Raw genomic sequence first — 19,255 nt, forward strand, 5'->3', positions numbered from 1 at the left:
CAAATTAGAAATGTCTAAAAATGTATTGGCTGTTTATCTGTAATCCAAACAAAGCAAAAATACACATTTTTTTTCACAGAGTCTATTAGTCATTTCAAGTATTTTAATAGAATTCTTGCTAAAGTTAAGCTATCACTCATTAATATTGCCAGTTGATAATAATAAAATCTTGTTCACTAGTTCTCAGAAGTCAATGTGCAAAATCAAGTGGGTTCTTTACATAACAGGAAGGCTTACCTCTAATGCAAAGCCATACTGGTCCAGTTCTAGGTAGATGAGTCCACGATTAAGGAACGTATTTAGTTTTACAGTTTCTGTAGCATCAAGAAGCAGCACAATTCCATAATCTGTTAATGCCTAAAAATAAAATAATCATTTGTAACATAGATTCAGCTTTTTAGAGCCTGAATTCATTGGCTATGGACAAATATATTTATGTCCAAAGTAGGACCCAATGGTTAGTTCTTCAATTTGTTTTATAATTTATGGCCAAAATAACCATATGTTAGATGTAAAGGGTACCCTTAGGCAAAAAGTATCATGGACACTTTTCAATAAGCAGTGCACACTGTGCTTGCATTTCATGTTTTACCTGCAAGTCACCCCATACATTTTCATTGGTGTATGGGCTGGAAGAGAGGGATTTAGCACTCTGCCCTGACTCAGTAGTTTCATCAAATGATCATTAAATATATAATTTCTTTTTAGTGTTGTATTGTTTTCCTTGCTGAAATCTAAGCTCTATGAAGCCATAGCTTATCCATTTTGTTCACTGTTTTAAGCCCAGTAACAAGAATCAAGCCTACACATACCATGCATTCAATAAATTTGTATACAATGAAAAAGTCATGAATCAATGAAAATAGATCTTAATAAAACTAACAAATAAGCACTTGTATGAAAGTTACCTCAAAATATTTTGATAAATATATTCATTTTTCTAAAAGACACATAGTGTAATCTGAGAACAACTCAGACCCTTCTCCATTACTTTTACCTTTTTTTGTTTTTTTTACATTCACTGACTAAACAAGATTTTACTGGTTTCTACTCTGCACTAGGTACTAGAAGCATCCTAAACTTGGGTTGGAGCTGAATCTCTTAAACCATTTTCCTACTGAACATTCTGTCCAAAACAGCCATATGGTCTGAACAGAAAAGGGCTAAATCTTATTATGCCTGTAGCATCTGCCAACTGAAAATGACAAAGAGCATTTTATATTTGTTCATTTGTCCTCCTCTGGTGTTTCCTAATGTTGGGTGCTCAAGTGTCTTTAAAAAAATGTGCAATTAAAGATCCTATAGGTATGTTGTGGCATAATCATAAATAAAAATTACCAGGACTATAAAAATAAATAGTAATATTTGTCAAAAAAGAAAAAACCAAACCTAGAATATTAGCCACAAATTGTCTAACATTTTTCTTTTACTAAATTACATTATGTGAAACCAGTATGATGCCTTGGAGATCCACTGAGCAGCTGAATCTGCAACACAAGAGGAAATAAAAACTGGGAAATAAGATTTCGTAAAGATCAATGAGGGTAAGGGGTAGGGATGGGAACACACAGGTTTTGATTAAGAGGAAGGCTCAGGGCCTTGGCCTCTCCTGGATTTGTGCCATGCCTCTGTTATCATTACTAACTCCTCGATTTGGAGAAAATTACTTAACACTAAGCCTTAGCTTCCTCATCTGCAAAATTGGCGTGTTAAAAATTCATCATATTGTTACAAGGATCTACTTAAAAATGTTTTGATTGTATCTCAGTGAAGCATTTAGCTCAGTTCCTGTCACACAATAAGCCCTAAATAAGTGGTAACTGTTCAGTATTTTTATTAATATCAAGTGTTAGAACCAGAATTCATCTTTCCTTAGTTTTTATGAAACTATATCTTGGGAGAATGCCTAAGTGCATTTTCTGCAGAAAGTTACTTGGTTTTTCTCAGGCTAGGGATGGCAGGAATGCTGAGAAACAGGTGGAGGAGGACACACTGCTTAATGACATCCAGTCCACATGCTGGAGGTCAGACGGTTTTACAAAGCCACCTAAACACTGTTAACCCAGAAGCAAACAAATTTGTGGATGACAATACAGGTCACTAACTCCCTCTGTGTGACTTGGATGGTTTTTCGAACCTCTCCCTACTTCCATTTCCTCATCTGTAAAGTTAGCAGATCGGATAAAATGCTTCAGAGTCCTGGCAGCTCTGAAATCACCAATATTTTATTATCGTAATTTAGTTTTACTTGATTTAGGTAGTTTTGCATTTTCTTTATTAACAGGGCACTGGCTCTTTCACATATCTGAGATAACAAAACAATGAGTGTTCCCTCCCCACCCCAGCCCATTGTTTTCCTATTCAGGGTTACCTTTCCTACAAGAATGGGGTTGGGGAGGGAATCCTCAAAGGCCCCTGTTGTGCAGGTCACTCTAATAAATGATCTTTCTGTCAGCTGCTAGCATCTTAACAATCCCCTTGTTAAAAATTAGCTATTCATTTATCAACATCTCTGGAGGAAACCTGATAATCTGGTTACCAAGAATTTTATATACTCTTAGGTAGAGACAAAGTTTCTCAACTTCCCTTCTAAAGCTTGTACAGTTCTAAATTTCTAAATGTTTTAAACAGATTTCACTGTCCACGTTTCACAGACTGGGGAGTGTGTGAACAAAGAACAGCAGGAATGTGACCTAGCCTTTTAAAAGAATGCGTCATTTACTACGGACATGGGCAGGAATAAGGAGAGGGAGACAAGTAACAGAGGAAGAGGATGGGACATTATTCTGAAAGACCACAAGACTAGCTGCTCCCCAGTGAGGAATCCTCATTGAAAAGGGACCAAACCAACAGAGGAGAGAAGAGAGTAGGTAAGATTACAAATATAAACAAGAGTTTGCTCCGGCAGACACTGGATCAAGACAAATGGAAAAAAAGGTTTGCTGCAGCCCACAGGCCTTCAAAATATGGGCCAAACCTGGTCACTGGTCCCTGGAGCTGAAAACCATCACTCCATACTCCGTGCTACATGTGTGGTCTGAGGACCAAACAAAAGAATGCCTACGCAAACTGCTGTAGCTAACATTAAAATTTTGAAACCACAATATTGCTAGTGATTGCTACTGCTTTAAAAATTCTGCACTTTGGGAGGCCGAGGCAGGCGGATCACGAGGTCAGGAGATTGAGACCATCCTGGCTAACATGGCGAAACCCCGTCTCTACTAAAAATACAAAAAATTAGCCGGACATGGTGGCAGGTGCCTGTAGTCCCAGCTACTTGGGAGGCTGAGGCATGAGAATGGCATGAACCCAGGAGGTGGAGGTTGCAGTGAGCCAAGATCACAGCACTACACTCCAGCCTGGGCAACAGAGTGAGACTCCGTCTCAAAAAAAAAATAAAAAATTCTGCATACGGTAGAAACATTTATTCAAATGATAATTATGTGATGGATTTAATTTATAAATGCCTTTAAATGCTTCTATAAGCATTATCAACTTAATTTTTCATTTGACTTCTTTCAGAAATTATATAAGAAAATTTCGTGAGCACCAACAAAGAAATCAAATATTCTTTGAAATGGTTCTTTGGTTTCTCAAGTTTTATATGTGTGTATTTCTTAGGAATTCCTTTTGAAAATTCTAGCAGAAGTAATAAGAAAATACTTTATAAATGCCTTAAATGAATTTACAAATGCTTTAATGTATTCTTTATTACATGTTTATTGACTGAAATCAACAAGCTATTTAATGCATGTTATTTATTAAACACTTTAAACACATTGTTTACTAAAATGGTCATCTTACCATTTGAAGTTCCCTTATCTTGGTGTAACATAATGCTCTGTTATAAAATGCTATATAACTATTTTTGTCCATGCTGATAGCTGTGGTTAAATCTGTAATTGCTAGCTTATAAGTCTAAAAAGAAAAAAGTAATTATGTGAGAAAGGAAAATCATAATGGACTGAAATTTAATCATAAAATAAATTCTTGTTTCTATCAGAGTTTTTGAAACACTCATTTAACCATTCCTTGTATCATCTGTGAAATTAATACATTGAAGCTAATCTTTCACAGAGTTAACTAAGAAAATCTCCTGGTAGAAATTATCATTATAGTTTCTCTTACCTACAAACAAAATTAAATATATCAACAACTTTAATTTAGGTAAATATCTTATTACCAGTGTTGGTATATGGCAAGGAGAAAATCATACTTCTAGGTAAAATAAAATAAAGCCAACCACATTAATGCAGCAAACATTCACCAGTGCTTGCTTGCTTCTGTCATTGTGACTGTCATATCACATAATCATCATGTTTTCTACCCTTGTTCTCTTTTGCTTCCTCTTTGATTCTTCTCTGATACCTTATATCATCCATTTCTATAGATAGTAATTTTCATGGAATTAACACATAATGCAAGGCCTTACCTTTGCTTTAAGGTATTATTTGTAAAAATTTCATATAAAATAGCTACAAAGAAAGATCAGAAAGGAAAAGTAGAGAGAAATAAAGTATTCAGTGCAGTATCACATATCAATGGTACTGCTCACAACTTTTAACCCAGTGACTTCTGTTTAAGAACCAATCATAAACCCAAGCAGCAATTTTGTTCTCAGATGTATATAACTATATTATTTTAAACAGTAAAATAGTAAAAATTTTAAAAACAATCAAAAAGTTCAACAATAAAGTAATTAAAAGTAAATTATGGTGGAATATTATGCAGTCAGCAAAATACTATCTTCAAAGATTAAGTGTAAAAAGCAGGACACCACACAAGTTATATAAGTAGCATAGTCCAAATTTTGGAAAATACATATCATATTTTATGAGGAAAGTAAAAGACTAAATACAAATATTACAAATGCACTCAGGAATTATCACTGATGGTGAGATAATAATCCTTTATTCCCTTCCGTATTTTTCCAAATTTTCTGCAATGAATATATGCTACATTCTTAATAAAAATAAATAATAAATGTTATTTAAAATGTAATATGAAAAATAAATACCATTATTTTGTGAAAAAAATATGAATTGGGAAAGTGTAAAGTTTTCTATGTAGTTCTGCCCTTCATATCACAGTGATTCCCAACCACAAAGAAAAAAAGTAAGTGAGTCCCCTGCCTAGCATTAAGAGTCTTCCCACCCTAAAATTTCAGTAAGCCAGGCAGGAAATGGCCCTACCTTGTTGTAGTATTTCAGAACTCCTCTGTAGAGATAGGCACGTACGCTCTCAGGGTAAATTTTTATAGCCTTGTTACAATTCAAGATTGCTTTGGAATACCTGCCTTTTAAACCATAGAATGCTACTCGGCTTAAATATGCCTATTCAGAGAGAGAGAGAGAGAGAGAGAAAGCAGGAATGGGTGCTTTAGTAAAAGCACCAATTCTACCAAAATATATGATACTTGGAACAAATCTATGCCTCCCAAAGAGGGTATTAAAATATAGCCTTTTAAAAAAATTTATTTTATTAGAAAAAAAATTTCAAATGACACAGAATAATTGAAAGAATGATAAATACCTATCACCTGGAGTTAACAATTATTAACATTTTGCCATATTTCTCTATTTTTTTCCTGCACTATTTGAAAACAGGTTGTAGATATGGTAATACTTTACCCCAAGTCCTCTAGTATGCATCTCCTGTGAAAAAAAGACATTCTCCTACATAACCACACTGCCATTATATATCCAAGATGATTTATAGAAATTTCCTAAAATCATCTAATATTTAGACCAGATTCGAATTTTGTAGATTCCTAAAATCAAGATGCGATCAAGCTTCACCTATTGAATTTTGTGTTGTCTGTACAGTCTATTGAAAGCTAGGTATCTATGTAACATCAAAACAAAAAGTAAGTAAAATTAATGAGTATATAAACTTTAAAGTATTAACAGCCACATTAATATATTAACAATATTTACATACATCACATCACATATATATTTATATATAACATCATAATATCACTGATGGAAAGAATACTTTTAGTTTAAGGAGAAATACAGCTATTTGGATTATCAAAATACAGTTAAGTGAAAAGTAGGTATAAGAAACTGATTGGTGCTAACTAATAACAATGGCATATAAGAGATTTAATAGTTTTACCAAAATTAACACTTTACAACTCACTAAAAACATCTATTTAAATACCTGGTAATGTTTTGGATTGAGGGTAATGGCACGATTAAAATCCAGAATCGAGCTATCCTTGTGGAGTTTCACTTTACAAAGCCCTCGTTGATAAAAGCTTTCTGCAAAATCTGGATTTGCTTTCACAGCTTTTGTAAAAGAATCAAAAGCCTACAGGAGCATATTGTCAAAATGCAAACCATTTAGTGATATAATATATTGTTTTAAAATGTTAATGAATTACAGTATATAACTGTTGTTGAAAAGTTTCACTCTATTTTTGGATTATTTTAATACATTTCTCCTAATGGATCTCATGGAACAAATAAAACTAATATTTAGAAACAAGTAGAGATGATTATTATAATTAAAGGTCTTATTCCCAGACTAAGGTCTACATAATCCATATTGTTATATTACAATATTTTGGGTGGTATAATTTTAATTGTTATTCAGATTTTGTTTCTTCAAAGAAATCACAACTAGCACATTTATTTTCCATTAGGATCCAGCAAATGCATCATTATAAAACTGCAGAACCACAGAACTCTAAAAATTTTCCCCACATTTTAAAGCAAAGCTGAGTTTGCTCTGGTTGTTCAAAAGGACTAAAAACATGTAAAATATTTGTAATTTGTCACATACTTACTGGAATTTCTTAATAGAACAACTAATCAAGTGCACCTCTTTTTTTGTGTATACCAATACCACTTTAAAACACTGTCCACTCCATGAACCTAAGAATTAGAATGATGTGTGTGTATTTGTGCGTGCGTATGTGTGTGTCTGTGTGTGTCTGTATGTGTGTGTCTGTGTGTCTGTGAGTGTCTAGAGATAGAGTTGTAGAATATCCAACATTAGCCATCAGATAGTATCAATTATTTTACATATTTGTCATATCAGTGATAATTTTGAAGTAAAGACTTGCCTAAAATCACCAAAGACTGGATAAATATGTAATAATTGAATCAACTGTTTTTCAGTGTATCTGGCCATCTTAACAACCCGTTTCAATCTGATTTGAATTGTTCAATGATCAATAAGAAAAGCCAGAATGCCCTAATCTTTTCCATTTATTCTGCATTATGTTAAAGCATTTAAAGTACTTAAAATTTAATAAGTGAATTCATACTAATGTGATAAAATTATTTTACTGTAATAATTTCCTGCAGTTAGATTTATTGTTCTGGTGGGAAACATACATTAATCTTTAGAATATTGTTGACAAACAAGCATCAAATAAAACATGTTGGCTAAATAAAACAATGTCCTAGGTGTTGCAGGGTGCAGACTGACTATAATGAGCCAAGCTTCAAAAGCAGCTCTGGACCAGTTGCCCACTGTATACGTGGTCTTCGGAAACAGAATTGCATACAAGCAACCAGTCTCTAAAATTACAAATAATCTATACTCCTAAATACACGAAATACCATTTGTAAATTGCCTTCCTCCATGTAACAAAGACCCAAGTTATACAGACAGTCTGCTGAAATTGCTGTGGTGTTTGGTCCTTTATCGGAATGAGAAATGACATCCAAAGCCTTCTTAAGCATTTTCACAGCTTCCTATAATGATAAAAAAGCAGGGAGGGGGCAGGAAATGTTTCTTTCCACTATTGATTTAACATTACAGCCTTACATGTTAAAAGGAGCACAGAGCACACATCTCTACTCTTACTTTATCTGGGAACAAACAGACCTGGTGAAGTTACAGGTCTTGTCAGCACACTACAGGAAGAGAATTCAGTTCAGAAGTCTTACCCTCATGAGTTCCACCCAGATGCCTATCCTACAAGCCAGTACTTAAACAGGCTTATGGACATGGATCTTTAGAACTAAAATTTGTAAATTCCAAAGGCTATACTCAAGCTTAAGTCAGGCTTAAATTTATAAACTAGTTTATTGATAATTTCCTAATAATTTTTTTGAATGGAATACTAGGAAGCTACTAGGTAGTAAAAGATCTCCACTGATAATATCTGACATAATTGTAATCAATTTTTATTGTGTCCTGCTGTCCTCCTAATAGGGTTTTATTGGCATCAAAAAAATAAACCACCTCCAAAACTCACCCATTTATTTATTCAAAATACTCAAAAGTCTCATTAATGAAAACGTTCAAAATAGTCAAAAGTTTCATTAATGAAAAAGTCTCATTAAATGAAAAACTCAAAAGTCTCATTAATGAAAAAGATAGAAATGCCATTTAATACTTAACTACTCCTTGTATATCTTTATATAGAAAGTCAAATAATTGTTCCTGGTCATACCATCTTCTTAATTGTATTAAGTTGCTAAAGAAACAATGAGATTTCACTTGGATATGCTAAGTGTCCTTTATGGCTTCTATCGAGCATTAGCTCTACGTGTTTGCAAGTCACCCAGCATCCCTCCTTCTGTCCTCACTCTCAGCACATGACCTTGCCTAGAAAAAGTGGATTATTGTCTCGATTTCCCCCCTTTCTACTTTTCAACAAGTCTATATCTTCATTCACTTTAACCTTTTTCTCTCCTGTCTTTGAATTGCTTTCTTTCTCATTCCTTGCAGGGCTAACTCCTCAAAAGCTGTCCTTGACCCCATCTCCTTCTGCCCCACCTGAGCAACCTGTTACTTCCTTCCTCGTCTGGATTTCTGACCCTTCACTGACTCCTTAAGTCCAAAAAACTTGTCTACTCAAGCCTTCCATCCCGTTTAAATTAAAATGAACACATCTTCACTTCCTCCTGCTTCCCCCATCTCTCTCTCTTTCACTACTTTATGGTATCATCTGAGGGACATCTGCAGAGGCTTGCAGATAAGTCATCTTTATAGTCTGCAGAAAGTACTGTGGCTGCTGTGTGGATAAAAGCTTGGAAGAGTACAACAATGCAGCTATATAATTCAAGAAAAATTTTTTTAATTATATGTTCCAAACCAGGATAATAGCTATAGAAATAAAGAAAGAAAGTGGATTTGAGAAATATCTAGGAAGTAGAAGCAAGAAAATATATATACATATTAACATCACTATTTATTACTATATTTCTATAGTATATATAAATACTATATATCACTATTTATTACTAGAACCAAGAGAATATATATATATATATACACACACTAATATCACTATTATATTAACATCACTATTTATTGGATGGAAGAGGGTAGCTGATGGTGACATCAGGTATCCAGCTAAAGTCACAGGGGACAGGTCGGGAGGAGGAGATTAAAGTAAATATAAAAAAGCAGTCCTCAAAGAATACAGAGACCAAAAACTCCAAATGTGAACAAAAGAGTAGACATGATCCATACTGAGAAACGATCACAGAATCTGCAATAAGAAAGCCAATGAAGGCCGGGCACAGTGGCTCACACCTGTAATTCCAGCACTTTGGGAGGCACAGGCAAGTGGATCTCCTAAGGTCAGGAGTTCAAGACCAGCCTGGCCAACATGGTGAAACCCCATCTCCACTAAAAATACAAAAATTAGCTGGGCATAGTGGTACGTGCCTATAATCCCAGCTAGTCAGGAGGCTGAGGCAGGAGAATTGCTTGAACCCAGGAGGCAGAGGTTGCAGTGAGCTGAGATTGTGCCACTGCATTCCCACCTGGACGACTGAGCAAGACTCCATCTCAAAAAAAAAAAAAAAAAAAAAAAAAAAAAAAAAAAAAAAAAAAAAAAAACAAGTCAATGAAGTTAGCAAGAGTGCTTGATTCCAAACCAGAGGTGTATTCATTTTCTATCACTACAAGTCAAATTACTACACGTTTAGCAAATGATAGTAACAAGTATTTATCACCTCACAGTTTCCACAGGTCAGGAGATTGGGCATGGCTTAACTGGGTCCTCTGCTCCAGGTCCTACAAAGCTGCTATCAATATGTCAGTTGAGCTACATTCTCCTCTGTAAACTCGACTGGGAGAATCAGTTTCCAAGCTCATTCATGTTGTTGGCAGACTTCATTTCCTTGAGACTCCAGGACTGAGAGCCCCAGCTTCTTTTTTTTTTTTTTTTAATTTTAAGTACCGGGGTACATATGCAGGATGCACAGGTTTGTCACACAGGTAAACGTGTGCCATGGTGGTTTGCTGCTCCTATCAACCCACCACCTAAGTATTAAGCCCAGCATGCATTAGCTATTTTTCCTAATGCTCTGTCTCCCTCCACCCTTCTTCCTACAAGCCCCAGTGTGTGTTGTTCCCCTTTCTGTGTTCATGTGTTCTCAGTGTTCAGTTCCCACTTACAACATGAAGGGTTTGGTTTTCTGTTCCTGCATTAGTTTGCTGAGGATAATGGCTTCCAGCTCTGTCAATGTCCCTGCAAAGGACATGATCTCATTACTTTTTATGGCTGCATAGTATTCCATGGTGTATATGTACCACATTTTCTTTATCCGGTCTATCATTGATGGGCATTTGAGTTGATTCCACATTTTTGTTATTGTGAATAGTGCCACAAGGAACATACACACACATGTATCTTTGCAACAGAATGATTTTTATTCCTTTGGATATATATCCAGTAATGAGATCGCTGGGTCAAACGGTATTTCTGCCTCTAGGTCTTTGAGGAGTACCAAACCATCTTACACAATGGTTGAAAAGTATAAAAGCATTCCTATTTCTCTGTAACCTTGCCAGAATCTGTTGTTTCTTTTTTCTTTTTTTTTTTTTTTTTGAGACGGAGTCTCGCTCTGTCACCCAGGCTGGAGTGCAGCGGCCGGATCTCAGCTCACTGCAAGCTCTGACTCCCGGGTTTACGCCATGCTCCTGCCTCAGCCTCCCGAGTAGCTGGGACTACAGGCGTCCGCCACCTCGCCTGGCTAGATTTTTGTATTTTTTAGTAGAGACGGGGTTTCACCGTGTTAGCCAGGATGGTCTTGATCTCCTGACCTCGTGATCCGCCCGTCTCGGCCTCCCAAAGTGCTGGGATTACAGGCTTGAGCCACCGCACCCGGCCGCATCTGTTGTTTCCTTACTTTTTAATAATCACCATTCTGACTGGTGTGATGCAAATAAAAATCACAATAAGAGATACCAGCTTGCTGGCTATTGGCTGCACTCAGGTCCCAGTTGCCCACAGTTCCTCACCACATCACTCTCTCCACAGGAAGTCACAACAAGGCCAGCAGGAGAACCTCTCTCTCTTTACTCTGCTAAGAAGGTCTTATATACTGTAACATAATTGATGGAGCAACACCCCAACAATTTTGCCGTATTCTATTGGTTGGAAGCAAGTCACAGGTCCTGCACATACTCAAGGAAGGTGAGGAGGTAACACAGGGTATGATTAAGAATAATCTTAGAGGCCAGGTGCGGTGGCTCACGCCTGTAATCCCAGCACTTTGGGAGGCCAAGGCGGGTGGATCACGAGGTCAGGAGATCGAGACCATCTTGGCGAACACGGTGAAACCCCATCTCTACTAAAAATACAAAAAAATTAGCCGGGCGTGGTGGCGGGCACCTGTAGTCCCAACTACTCGGGAGGCTGAGACAGGAGAATGCCGTGAACCTGGGAGGCGGAGCTTGCAGTGAGCCGAGATCGCGCCACTGCAGTCCAGCCTAGGCCACAGAGCGAGACTTTGTCTCAAAATAATAATAATAATAATAATCTTAGAGTGTGTCTACCAGATGACTCCAATGATCTGGCCCCCAGTAATTCAACATTCTTACCACATGCAAAATACGTTCCTCTATTCCAAGGTCCCCCAAAGTCTCAGCTCATTATTGCATCAGCTCAACATCTAAAATGTCATCATTTAAAGCAGGTCCAAGTCTAGATGAGGCATTCAAGTAAAATCCACGAGGTCCCACTCCTGGGGCACAATTGCTCTCCATCTGTGAACTTGTGAAATTAAAGAGACAAGGCGTCTGTCCCCAAAACACCCAACATACAATGGTGAGATAGGCATAGGATAATATCCACAGATATTCTGGTTTAAAAGGGAAAAATGGAAGATTAAAATGAGCCACTGGTCCATGGCAGTTCTGAAACACATTTGGGCAAACGCTCAGTCTCTTGATTAGGTTTCAAAACATTTATGGCCCTTAGTGTCATCCTGTGGGTTCTTAGTCTTGCCTTCTGGGTCCTTTTTCCTTTTTTATAAAAGGTTGTACATGTTTGCAGCTGAGTTGTTTTATTAACCTACTTCCTGTCAGAATGATTTTGAGGTCTGACAGCCTTCTTTCGTTTTGTACTCTGTCTGTTTGAGTCCAAATTATCAGTGTTTATAAAGGAATAATTCTCTTAAAAACTCTGGGGATCTTCCATGGATTTCACAGGGATTCACTTCATTAGACAAAAGCCACATCCACTATTTTCAAGAAAATTCCTTCTCTACTTTGGCCTCCTGCTGAGATGTCTGAGGGACAATGGCCTTAAGCTTCTAGAGATCCTCTGGTTTGGTTAAGAAGATTTGTAAGGCATGTCCTTAATCTCTTGAAAGGAAAGAGAACTAGTGTGACTGAATACTCTGCCCTCATGATCCTTCTAAGATCTTAGCAAAGTGCTGTCCAGCCACACCTTGTCCTTTTCTCTTGATAGTGAATTTTGTCCTCTTTTGCCATCTGGAGAAGTTGAAAATTTTCCACATAAGCAAGTTCTGGTTTATTTTGTTTAACAGTTCTTATCTCTCCTTTCTCACACTTTACTATTAGAAGCAAAAAGAAAGCTGGCAGCACTGTCAAAACCTTGCTTGGAAATTATCTTAGCTGTGTATCCAGGCTCTGAGTTATTAGTTCTGCTTTCCATACAACTATATGAGAAAATTTTACTAAGCTTTGAACTGCTAAATAAAAATAATAACATGTTGCTCATTTGCTTCAGAGTCCTCAATGCTAGTGTCTTTAAAAACCAGGTATCTACTAACAGTCTGTTTGAGGTGATTGAAGATTTTTCTGTCATGTTCCTCAAAATTCTTTCAGCCTTTGCCCACTGCTTGATTCCAAAGCTGCTCCTACATTTGTAGGTATTTGTTATAGCGGCACTCCATCTGTATTATTTTCTTATTGCTGCAAAAAATAAAAAATACCACAAACGGAATGCTTTAAAACAACACACATTTCTTATCTCACAGTTTCCAGGGGCCAGGAGTCTGGGCATAGCTTAGCTGAGTCCTTTGCTTAGGGTTTCCCAGGCTTCAGTCAAGGTATCAACTGTGCTACATTCTCATCTGAAAACTTCTTTTCTCTTCTTTTAAGCTCATTCTGATTGTTGGTGGGTTTCGTTTTCTTATGGCTGCATGACTGAGGGTCCAGGCTTCTTATTGGCTATTGGCTGAAGATTGTTCTGAGGTCCATGAGGCCACAGCAGTTCCCTGCCATGATACCCTCTCCACAAGCAGTTCATAGTATAATTCTTTGGTTTTTTTTAAGGCTAGGAAGGGAATTTCTCTCTCCAGTCTACTACATAACGTAATATAATCATGGAAGTGACGTCCTATCATCTTTCCCATACTCTGTTGGTTAGAAGCAAGTCACAGGTTCCACTCACACTCAAGGTCACACAAGCGCACAACTTGTTGAGGGTCACCTTATCATGTGCCCAAGAGGAAAGAAACCAGATTGTGGTGAGCAGCAGAATGAGTGGAAAGTGAGGAAATGAAGATAAGGGATATAAACAATTTTGCAAGATTTGGTTGTGCCAGATTAAAGAGAAAAAAGCCAGTAACTGGAGAGGTCAAGAGAGCAAAAATAAAGGTTTTTTAGTTTTCATACTAAAGGTAGTTTCTCATGATTAAATGCTTATGGAATGAAGCCTATAAAAAGTCTTAAAATGCCCAGGGAGAAAAAAATAGGAATAATAATGGCTAATGTTTATTAAATGTGTGTCATGTACTAGATATTAAAGCATTAAATAATCTTTCAAAGAAGACATCCTTACAATCTTTGGACAAACTCATTCACTAAATAGAAAAGAAGAAATACTCTCCAAATAATCTTATAAGATCAATACTCAAATCCCACAAAACTAATCCCACTCATAAATATAGACACAAAGATCCTCACAAGCAACTCAAATTTAGCAATGTCTACAAAAAGATTATATATTCCGATCAAGTTGGTTTAACCCAGGAATACATGGTTGGTCTAATACTAAACAATGTCATAGATTACTTAATTTCATGTGTGACATATAATCTGCTACATTAACATATTAAAGGATAAAAATATAATAATTGTTTCAATACCTGATGAAAAATAATGTGATAAAATTCAAAATGGAAACAAAGGTTATTTAACCTTTACTTTGTTTAAGTTATCTACAAAAATCAATCCCAAACTTCATTCTTAGGGGTAAACTTCCTTTAAAATTTGGAAGAAAATAAGGGTGTCTTTGTCACTACTTTTAGTCAGTATTGTCTTGGAGTTTCTAGCCAGCACAGTTAGACAAGAATAAGAAACAGAATACATAAAAAGAAAGGAAAAAAATAAAACTATTATTATTTATAGATGACATATTTTCCTAGTTATGAACCCAAAAGAACAGACCTAAACATTTTCAGAAATAAGCAAGTTCAGCAAGGTGGTCAGCTAGTAAATAAGTATTCAAAAATCAGTTTCATTTCTACAAGCCATCAGCAAACAGAACATTTTTTAAAAAGATACCCTCTATAATAGCAGCAAAAACTATGGGAAAAACCTAGAAAACTAGGAAACTTTTAGCAATGGATATGTAAAATCTATTCAAAAGAAAAAGTGAAATAAATGGGGAGATATATCATTATGATCATAAACTAAAGAATTCAATATCATAAAGATGTCAATTCTCCCTAAAATAATCTAAAGATTCAAAATTTCAAGAGATTTTTTAATGGACCTTGGGCAAGCTAAATTTAACACATATATGGCAGAGTAAATGCTGAAGAGTAACCAGGAGTTTCCTAGAGAAGAATATGGTGTGGGGACTTGCTCCACCAGATATCAATAATTTCAATGAGATTATAGCAATTAAGACATTGTACTACTGGGCCAGTAATAGAAAAATTGACCAAAGGAACAGAACAGAGAACCTAAAATAGCACATGATCCACACATATGTGAAAACTTGTAATAAGATAGATGTACCACTGCAGATTTTTCGGTTAAGAAGAACATCTCAATAAATGTTACTGAAACATTTAAATACCCATATGGAGAAAACTGAAATTTTATCACTCTCTCATGCTAAAAAAGAATAATCTTAAGATAGAGTAAGGTCTTAAATGGAAAAAGAAAAACTTAAACTTTCCAAAGAAAATAGGGAAGAATATCTTGACCTTGGAGTAGAAAAGGTCTTCCTAAACAAGATGTTTTTAAAGACGCCCTGATGACAAATTTTAAAATAGACATATTCAACTACACTAAACTTCAGAAGTTCTGTTCATCAGAAGACACCGTAGAAACAAAACACAAGCCACAAACTGTAAGAAGATACTCAGCACACAATTGAGGATTAGTATACAGAATTTATATCTTAAATACCTAAAATCAATAAGAACAAGAGAAATGAAAAATATGTATAGCAAATTGATAGAACAGGAAATATGAGTGGCTTATAAACATAAAAAGATTCTCAACCTGATGCTCAAACTGAGAAGTGTGAATTAAGACCACGAGACATCAATTTTTATCCACCAAATTGGCAAAACTAAAGCCTAACAATATCAATTACTATAAAAGATGCAGATCAACAGGAACAGGAATACACCTACACTTCGGGTGGGAGAATAAATTGGTACCACCCTATGAAACAATGCGTCATTTCCTTGAAAGTTAAACATTCACATTCTCTACATACCACCAATTGCACTCCTTGAAATATATCCTGGAAAACTACTCCACATGCTGATTGAATACATGAAAAAGAATATTTAGGGCAGCCCTGTTCTTAAGAGGGGGCAATAAAAAGAGAGAGAAAATAACCCAAATGTTAATTCACAGAAAAATAAATAAATAGTATGACTTAATTTTGTGAAAAATATTTAAAGTGGTATACTAAGCACAATATATACACTTCATTAATAGGTTTAGTAAACATTACTCAGAGGACTTTTCACCTTGGTTCTCTTGGCCTTCATTTGAACTTTTGCTAATAGAGCATACATGGTCATCTCAGCTCTATTCCAGCTGATTCCTTCCAAGACCTCAATGGCCTTGTCGTGGTTTTCACAAAATGAATAAATGAGGGCTTGCTGTATAGGACTCAACTCAATGAGACCTAAAAGGAAAGGAAAGTTTATCAATATCTTTGCCAAGTATCAAGGATTTTGAATATAATTATTCTAAGGGAGTAATTCAATAATTTGTCTTTATAATATGAATTAACAAATCAACAAATTATAAAATTAACAAATTATACTAAGATTTATTTACTACCAGTAACCAAGACATTCCAATTACAAACAAAAAATAGAAAAATTGTAAGCTTAATATTTCCCATAAAAATCTCTCTCACAAAATTCACTGCTATGAATCATTTTACTAATTGGCAATGTACATGTAAAACTAAAGTTTCAAAATCTAATTTGATTTTCAATTGGATCCTTCATGCTATTTATACATAACTATTGCAAAATAGCATAAAAATTTTAAATACTGAAGTATTTCTTAAAAGTTGTAATTAATTATATTTACCTTTGTCCATTTCTGCTACTTGATAAATAGTAAACTTTGCAAGATCATAACATTTCATCATAAGAAGATATTGTCCCCTGGAAGAAATAATCGATTTTGATTCCAAGCAGCTAAAAATAAACTTTCTAAAATAAAGTTTCTTATAATCAGTTACTTAAAATTTTGCAATATATTTATTCTTATTTACTTATGTATGCATTAAAAAAGTGAAAATTATAGACATTTTGTATAATCTAAATAGATCAATTAGCATAGTGATGTGATGAGGAAACTTAGGAAATGTAACGCTGAAAGAAAAATACCCAAATCTCTTTTTGTAATTATCTGTATTTAAAATGTTATACTTTTTGCTGAGAAATTATTAAAAGATAAAGTTCAAGGCATATACAAGGAACGAGGTATTTACATAAATTGCTAAAATGTGGTTCAAGGACAAAGCAAGCCCTTATCAGTAAAGCATTGTCTCATTCCATTTTCCCAGGTCTATAAATCCTTAAAAGATTATATTTTTGATAGTGATAACTCATAACTTGCAAAGGATATCTTTATAGAAAATTCTACTACATTTGAAATACTGCATGGAAGTAGGCAGTACCCGTAGAAATGGTGTAAAATTCAATATGTCATTTCTTTTCACTGAATTCATGGAGGTTTATGTTTGGTACACGTGCTCATGTTTGATTGTGGACATAATCAAAACAACTGTTCAAAATATGTTACCTTACTCTTATGAGATATGTGATAACTATATGACTAGTTGCTTAAAAAGGTCTCAAAGAACATAAACACTAAACAGGTATATTTTGATGCAAAGGTAGAGCAAAGGGAAAAATCTTGTTATCTTATGTAATAAACTATCTTAAAGTTTAACAAACTGGCTTGCTGGTGGGGAAATGGCAATTACTGGGAGATTAAATGTAAAATGGGGAGTCTGAAAGGTTCAAGAGGGAACTGAAGATCCCCATTCAATTTCTCTGATGCTAAGTTATCCCAGGAAAAATTCAGTTTCTATGCTCATACCTTCTTATGTATAATTGGATTCCATCTGGCTGAAGGTGGATAGCACGAGACAATTCATTTACTGCCTTTTTCAATTTATGCAACTGTTGAGTGATAAACAGAAACTTAGCTCCTAATAATACCAGTTGCTTCCTTTCTGATATTTATTCTCTCTCGCCCTTTCTACAGAAATTTTGCAGGTACATTTCCTAACATACATGTTTTTCTTAAGAATCAACAAAGCAAATAGGTTACAGAGAAGTGAAAAGAAAAATTTATGATATACTCTTAGTTTTTAAAAATAATCAATCTTTAATTTTGAATAATAATTATACATACCCACATATATACTATTTCACACAAATGTGATTACATAATACATTCTGGATTGTGTGCATGTTTGTGTTCTCTTTTATCATTTAGCTTTCAGTTTTTCTCCCTCAACCCTAACAACTTTTTCAGTTAACCTGATCCATCTTAATCAAGTAGCATGCAGGCCAGGCTCAGGCCTCTAATTCCAGCACTTTGGGAGGCTGAGACAGGAGAATCGCTTGATGAGGCCAGGAGGTCAAGACCAGCCTGGTCAACATAGTGAGACCCTGTCTAGACAAAAACAATAATAAGAATAAAGACTAAGAAATAAAGTAGCATGCAAAGGACGGTAAGATAAAAACTAAAACTATATTCCACTTAAAAATAAGGGAGGAAGAACAGGCCTGCACAAAAATTAAGTAAATGAATGAATATAACAAAATAAAAAAATGATGAAAAGTCATCTGTTTAACATCAATATATAATGAAAAGTAAACATTAATCATTCCCTTAATACTGGTCACAGAAACTGAATTTGTACAAATTTGGGGACAAAATCAACTACCATTGGAAATACTGACAACAGAGCACTCTGCAGACCAGAGCAAAATTAACCTGGGACAACCAACCAATCCTTTTATTGTTATCGCACAATGATACAAAGAAGCAAATGTACAAAACTAATTTGTGCATGGAAGCAGGCAGTACCTGTAGAGATGGTAAAAATGTTTGGAGGAAATGGTGGATGGACTCAAAAGAGGGAACAGAAAAGGAGGAAGTTTGAAATTTGTTAAAACAAATTGGAAATTTTCTGTGGAACTTCAGGCCTGCTGCTTCCTAAGCTAACCCTATTCAGGATGGTGTAATTAATAAATCATATAGTCATATGTCCACATTGCTACACCTGTTCTACCAACCATACATGTCTATGCATTGAGGAAACCCCGACTTAAGACAAATGGAGGCACATTCTCAGATCTCTACAAGCTTCCCTGTGATCCAGAGACATTAGACCACTACCAGGCAACCTTAGATTAGATTTACCCTGGAGGATGAACCCACATAATGAGAGTATATATTCTTGTACATACATATACAAGGGTTTATTTACAATTGTTTTATTTACATGGAATTGTATTGTACACACTTCACACTCTTTTGTGAGCCCTACTTTTGTAACTCAAAAATATCTCATGGAAACCCT

The 19,255-nt window shown here is 35.3% G+C and overlaps 1 protein-coding gene across 1 annotated transcript in view; it reads right to left on the reverse strand.

The window, feature by feature from the left end:
- LOC105528757 (tetratricopeptide repeat protein 6) overlaps positions 1–19,255 on the reverse strand; it is a 75,878-nt gene that overhangs the window by 38,830 nt on the left and 17,793 nt on the right. Inside the window, exons 5-10 of the mRNA XM_011965640.1 lie at positions 17,761–17,843; positions 16,741–16,817; positions 16,164–16,324; positions 7,575–7,709; positions 3,805–3,918; positions 238–357 (exon numbers count right to left, since the gene is read on the reverse strand). Of these exons, the coding sequence (XP_011821030.1) occupies positions 238–357; positions 3,805–3,918; positions 7,575–7,709; positions 16,164–16,324; positions 16,741–16,801 (591 nt within the window). The 5' untranslated portion in view covers positions 16,802–16,817; positions 17,761–17,843. The remainder of the gene's footprint in view (positions 1–237; positions 358–3,804; positions 3,919–7,574; positions 7,710–16,163; positions 16,325–16,740; positions 16,818–17,760; positions 17,844–19,255) is intronic.

The sequence above is a fragment of the Mandrillus leucophaeus genome, unplaced genomic scaffold, assembly GCF_000951045.1.
Source record: "Mandrillus leucophaeus isolate KB7577 unplaced genomic scaffold, Mleu.le_1.0 Scaffold730, whole genome shotgun sequence".
Classification (NCBI taxonomy): Eukaryota; Metazoa; Chordata; class Mammalia; order Primates; family Cercopithecidae; genus Mandrillus; species Mandrillus leucophaeus.